Source organism: Priapulus caudatus, unplaced genomic scaffold, assembly GCF_000485595.1.
Source record: "Priapulus caudatus unplaced genomic scaffold, Priapulus_caudatus-5.0.1 Scaffold656, whole genome shotgun sequence".
In the NCBI taxonomy this organism is placed as follows: Eukaryota; Metazoa; Priapulida; class Priapulimorpha; order Priapulimorphida; family Priapulidae; genus Priapulus; species Priapulus caudatus.
Window position 1 is genome coordinate 77524 of NW_014577717.1, and position 6816 is coordinate 84339.

At 44.7% G+C, this 6816-nt stretch overlaps 1 protein-coding gene across 1 annotated transcript in view; it reads left to right on the plus strand.

Moving 5' to 3' along the window:
* Positions 1–783: 783 nt before the first annotated feature.
* Positions 784–6816, plus strand: part of LOC106812520 — a 34318-nt gene continuing 28285 nt past the window's right edge. The window contains exons 1-2 of the mRNA XM_014816415.1: positions 784–2060; positions 4895–5034. Of these exons, the coding sequence (XP_014671901.1) occupies positions 1701–2060; positions 4895–5034 (500 nt within the window). The 5' untranslated portion in view covers positions 784–1700. The remainder of the gene's footprint in view (positions 2061–4894; positions 5035–6816) is intronic.

Here is a 6816-nt window from a genome sequence, read left to right on the forward strand (position 1 = left end):
CATATTTATAATGTCGAAGGAGCTATAGCAATCCTACCCTGTGTGTATTCTTCTATTTTTGCCGCAAAGCCTCAAGTCGCTATGTGTAAACACGGCGTCCTGAATTCTTTATTATGTTTTCGGAAATCTCGCGATGGCTCGTCACTGCAGAGCCATCTGCGCGAGCTTACGCTGCCATTGTTCCGACCTTCCCACCGCTAGAGTCAATATTGCTCGCGATTTACGGCCGGACCTATCTGCTAGTAGAGACACTACTCGCAACATCAGAAGGGTAGGTTAAAGAGAGATGGGTGGGTGATGGTTATGGAACGAATGATGTAAGAAACTGATCGAAGTGGCAAAGCAATCATGACACAAAAGATCGCGCGCAAGGAAATCGCTACATAACGCACATATTTAAAAAAAAACATAGGAAAAGAATGTGCGTAGAAATGAAAGTGATCGTCCGCATCACCACCCTCTCACCCCCTTCCAGCCCGTAAGCGATCATTTAGTGGCGACCGAGACAAGCTGTCCGACACAAGACGCAGCCCTCGTCTGCCTCTGATCGCTAAGCAGCACCTTTTCGTCCGCAAGATAAAAAGCCAACAACGTCTGCACGGAAGCTTTGTTTCCTCCCAGCAGCGGGGCGGGCAGTACGCGCCGCGCCGTGCCACACGTAACCGCGTGCTAGACACGTAACCGCCGGAGCTGACGCACGACTGCGGTGACGTCACGCGTACGGGCGACGTGGCGAGCGTGCGTCGATCCGCCGATATGCAACCACCAAGACGTGTGATGCAAATTAAGTTGCTGCTAGTACAGTGCTACTGTCGCCCGTCTGATTGCTGCTCCGACACTTCGGAAACACCGTAAATCTGACAGCACGCGTGTTTCTTTCTTCCTGATCTCTTATCGCCGTGTATTCACGTATCATTGCACCAGCCGGACGAGACAATGCGAGCGACTGCAACGCTGCGAGCACCTGGACCTGGGACCTATTGTGCGATCGTTATCGTTAACTGCGGCAGCAACTTATTAGTTAAGCGTTAGTAGGATTGTTTTGACTATATGTCGCCGTGTGTTCTTGTAGAACGAGTCCGGCAGGTCGTGCCCCCCACCACACTTACGCGCAGACTCCGTCCTTGGTAAAGCAGGGTGCACGTCTTAGTGGCGGCTCCCTAATCAACCTCGTGTTTTTCAATTGGTTTTTGGTTGCAAATGGACGCGAGAAGGCAACGCGTAGCCGTCGAATGCTGGCTTGATGTACAGTCGTAGCGACGGCTAAGGCAGACAGACGGGCGTTTGCGTGAGGTGCAGTGTTCGTGTGCATGAATAGCCTACCTTGAGTCGGCGAGACTTGTACGTGGTGGCTACAGGTGGAATTATATGCGTGTAACGTCTTTACTGCTACCTACACAGTACGTCACTCGCGTGTAATCGATGTTTAGCACGTACTGCACATCGGTTTAGCGTTTGTTTAGAATCAAGAGCAGTATGTGGAGCTTTCTGATGCCCTGCATATATGGACACTATTTTATACAGGAATAAGTGTGTACGTGCGAACAGAGAAACGCGTGGCGTTATAGTGAACGATTGCGAGGCAATGGAAATGAGGATATCGACGCTACCGGTCGGTTAGGCTCGCAATGCGAGGTGTCAGCGAGAACACCAACACAGGCAAACTAAAAGGGTAGTGCGACGGATCCCTCTTGCATGCCATGTTCTCGCACTCTTCCGGTGCTCAAGCGGGGACGTTTCCCGCCGAAGTGTCGGACCGGGTTCCTGGCGTCGGGCGACCAGTTACGAGAGGTGTGATGGCCTGGCATAGCGACATGCCCGTGAGGCGGACCACTGGATTCAATTCGCCAGCGATGGTACTCGGAGCTTTGAAGGCGAAGGAGAAAGGCGGCTGTAACGCGGACAACAACAAGTGTTCTAAGATCCAAAGTTTAATCTTTTCGCGGAAGAAAAAACGCGAGAGCAAACTCGGTAATAACGCGGACTTCGTCAATGTCGGATACATCGCTTCGCATGAAAACCTGCATAATGGGGAATATAGGAGCAGATCGCTGGAAAAGGTATATATTCCAAGAGTAAACCAGATCAACTGCTGCATAACAATAATGTATTTACCATGAACATGTTAGCCGCATATAAAGCGGGTCAACTTTTGAAGAAATGTTTGAAAGAAAACGCGTGTGAAGCTAAAGTTGCCTTTATACATATACATATAAATATATATATATAAATATATATATATATATTTAAATATATATATATATATGTATGTTTATGTATATGTAAAAAGGCAACTTTAGCTTCACACGCGTTTTCTTTCAAACATTTCTTCAAAAGTTAGTGATATAGTGATAGCGCTACACCTGCCACGTCAAGAGATTGATACGCATAATCGTACGGGTAGTATTCGAAAAGGTGATGCGCATGTCCAATTATAACTTGCGCTCGTGTGGGCGTGTATGCAGGGGCGGATCCAGCTTTTTGAAAAAGGGGGGGTCAAATTTGTTGGTCCTGTTAAATGATTGACTTTAAATGCACAATAACAAAAACCAAAGTAATAAAAAATACACATATAACAATTGGTATATTTATTATGAGTAAAACTCAAACAACAAACCCTTTGCCGGGAACAATAGGAATAAGCAGCCTGATGTCTGCATTTGTAGTTTTAGTGATTGAATAAGCAGGCAGGGAGGCACTAGGGTTATGTGTGAATCGCCCGATTCGGTAGCTTTATGGGCAGGGTAACGGCTAGAATTCAAATATAGTGAGGGAGTAAGGGGGAGTCGGGTAGCGGACGTGGTCGTGAGCACACGGGCGCGCGTGCGTGTTTGTATGATTTTTGGTATAAACATGTTTGGAAATTTTTGAAAAAATTGATGCTCTCTGGTACATTCTATAACGATCTGAGCATTAATTTAGCTCATGTTGAGTTTAATATATAAAATAAAAAAAATTCTCAATGAGTTTACATGGATTTCAAAAATTACCCTAGGAACAAAATATAGTCTGAAACCTGCCAATTTGAGGAAAATTCTCATCGATATGCTCATAACTTGGTCATGACGAATGTGTTGACAGTGGGACACTGAGGATACTACTAGAACAAATTTCAGTCAATAAACATTTTGCCATTTGTAACATTAGAAGCTAAACAAAATGATTGTTATCCATATGACGCGGTTTAACACTGCAAATTCCACATAATAGTCACATATAGAGAGCAGTTTACTGTTAGAGTATGCAGCTTATACTAACCACATGGTATGGTATACATATGAGTAGATACGATTTTTGGCAGTACGTTATTTGTAACATAACAAGCTCATGATCAGCTGCTGCTGTAGAACACGATTGTTCTATGTATGACACGGTTTATAACACTGCTGATTTCAACCAGGGTGACATTGATAGTGGAGTACGTAGTTAGAATTCAGTTTTGACTCCATTAGTGACACTAATGGCAGCTTACTGGTAGAGTATGCAACTGAAAAACATCTTCCGTTTGTTTCGTTCTATAAACATTTGGCAGATTCGTTCATAGTCAATATACATGTTGTGGTTCATGTTCATCACTGTGAGACCAGACAGTCGATCCTCCCCCATCCTGTTGCGTAGATAGGTTTTTACACGTCGCAGGCAGGAGAAAGAGCGCTCTGCTTCGCAACTTCCAACAGGTAGAGTATATAACCAACCCTCAACAGGGTGCGGATGTTTGGGAAAATGTCGATGTCAGCATGCTCCAGACACTCAGACAAGTTTGGTGAGGGTGAAGACTGGATTGCCTCCCTGCCTCTCCAGTAGCGTTGCCACTCCTTCACCTCGGATCGCAGTGAGAAAACATTTGGCATATCCTCCTCCCAGTACATTAAACCTTCCACGATGGGTTGAATATTTTCGGTCGTTGTGATGGCACCGGGAAGTATAGAGCAAGAATTTTAACACCCTTTCTGCTTTTGGGGTTGAAGCGAGTTTGGAACTCCGTGGACAGGTGGTCACACAAGGGGATTGCCAAGTTTCTGAGGTAGTACTCTTTCGGAGATTCACTGGGGGCATTGGCCCTATAGATCTGTCGGGTTGACTTCTGTGACCTTGGCACTGAAATTGATGTATCTAGAGATGTGGCTAAGCGTGTAGCATCTTCATACCCATACTCTATATCTATTTCTTGTCTCATAACAGTGATTCGCTCACATGTATTGTCTACCATACCATATATGCCTAATAGATGTCCAGATCCCGTGTCTGCAGCTTGGAGGCTATTGGGCGGACATTCTCAAGAACATTTTTGTTGACAATAAAGGCGATGATGGTTTGGGATGACTCAAGGCTCTTCAACGTGCGTGCGTGCGTGCAATCCGTGCATGCGCGCGTGTGTGTGTCACTGTGCGTGTGTGTCACTGTGTGCGTGTGTGTCACTGTGCGTGTGTGTGCGTGTGTGCGTGCGTTCTGTGTTTCTGCGTGTCTGTCTCTGTGTGTGTATGTGTGTGCGTGCGTGGCGTGCGTGCATGCATGTGTGTGCGCGCGTGCGTGTGTGTGTATGCTTTTTTCCTTTCCTTCTGCTTTTTTTTGTGGTAAAAAGGAGGGTCCGGACCCCCTCGACCCCCCCCTCTGGATCCGCCCCTGGTATGTATGTATGTGTGTGTGTGTGTGTGTGTGTGTGTGTGTGTGTGTGTGTGTGTTTGTGTTTGTGTTTGTATACCATGTTACAATCTAGCGACATTTTACACGAATTCAACCAAGCAGTCGCTTCCGTCGTACGAGTTTGTGGATAATCAATAATTTAATATTAGTCTACAGCAAAATTCCTGTACTAAAGTATATAATGAGTGACGACGTTATGACGCTTCCCGCTATGCTGTTACCGTGCTTAACCAGTATGAATGTGTTTCAGTCACCACACCGAGTCGAAGCAGAGAAGGAAGGTCGCCCGTCCAGCCAGCCCAACTTTACGTATGCGCAGAACGATAACTATATGCTAGACCTGGAGGTGTGCACATGTGGACTCAGCCAGTTAGCGCACGATCACGGCAGGTTGGTACATTTCAGTGATATTAGTTATTGCATCTGCAGCTTCCTGACATGTGTCTGCTGTCAATCCATCCCCTTGCATTTGCTTTGCATTCGCATCTTTGCTTTCCGCTTTACATGTCCGCTTTGCATTTTCTCAAGATCATATATTGTAGCTCGTTGGATTATTTCACAAGGTGATTACACGTATATGTAACTAGGCTGTGTTTCACGAATACGATATACTGATAATCAGGCGTTATTCTAGGTCAAGTATAGTCCCTTTAAAAGGCGAGTATAATGCCTTCCGTAGCGAGCTCCTACATACGCGCTAACCTACATAAAAACAGCGGTTCCCCCCAAAGTGTTGTAAACTTTTTCCTATCTATATGATAATCTCCTGATAATTTGAGTAGTGTCGTTCTGTTTGTTCCTGCATAACTTCTAGGCGCGTGCACGAATCCGGCTAAAATTTTTCGTGCTTCATTCCTACGCATCAGGTTCGATTCTAACACTTTTTTTTGTTATTTATTGGGTTAAATGTTAAAAAAAAAACATATTTAGGAAATCGAATGGAAAATCTCCCTGGAAAACATGCACGATTCAGTTCAGGTACGCTGGCTGTGGAATCAAGTCCTCCCCCACCTGCACGCTCGCACTCAGCGCATATCTATCTATCTATCAATCTATCTATTTTTCTATCTATCTATCTATCTATCTAGCTATCTATCTATCCATTCATCAAATGTGAACCTGTGACCCTTGACCTTACACACACACACACACACACACACACACACACACACACACACACACACAGACAGACAAAGGAACCAGCTACTTCGATCATAACATTGATTAACTTTATTTTAACTTAATTTAACATTGTTAATTCGGCCCATTCCAGTTCTACATTGCCTGATGGTATCATGCAGTTAGTATGCATAATTTAAATTGCAACTTGTTTAAACCTGCTGTGCAATAACCCTATATTATAATAATTGGTATTATACGATTTCCCCTAATATAATTTTGAGATCAGAGTAGACGTTAGAATATATTACGTTGGTAAAAATCAGGGGTGAATAATTACAAATAATATGTGAATAATATTTGTCATTATTAACCCCTGGTAAAAATGTATATATAGTTCAGACGTGCAGACGTAGGCCTACATATATGTAGCTGTTTGGCCGTGGCTGATCTCGTAAAAAATCGGTTGCGACTAGAAAAGCAGAACGAGTAGCTATATAGCTAGCTATATATACGGGTCGAGTCTACACTTACTGTACATATTGGTTTATTGGTTGGTTTTTCAGACGTAGTTCATCAACGAATCTTACCCAGTGGCGGATCGAGAGGGGGGTTGCGCCCCCCCCCCCGTTCAGCCACTGACTAATGTTATGATACTAGTAAAATAGGGCCAAAAATTTAAAAAAGTCAGTCTGCAGGCTGATAGAAACTGGGGATTTCCCCTGTGACCACACAGCTGCCTGAGTTTTACAGGTGGGAGGAGGGCATGCCCCGGACCACCCTAGCACCGCGTGCCTTCGCGCACGCCTTCACTCAAATATCAGCCCCCCCCCCCGTCTCCCGAAAGCTAGATCTGCCCCGGTTACCTATATTATCTACTATGTATTGTGTTGCAAATTAAGCAGTTGGAAAAGCCGGTTCTTGCCGGAATAGATCTTTATAATACAACATGCATATTTACGCGGCATATAGATATGCGGTACTTGAATGAACATAGCTAGATTAACGATAAGGGTGACGTATTCCACATCAAATGAATCGGATCAGGGAACG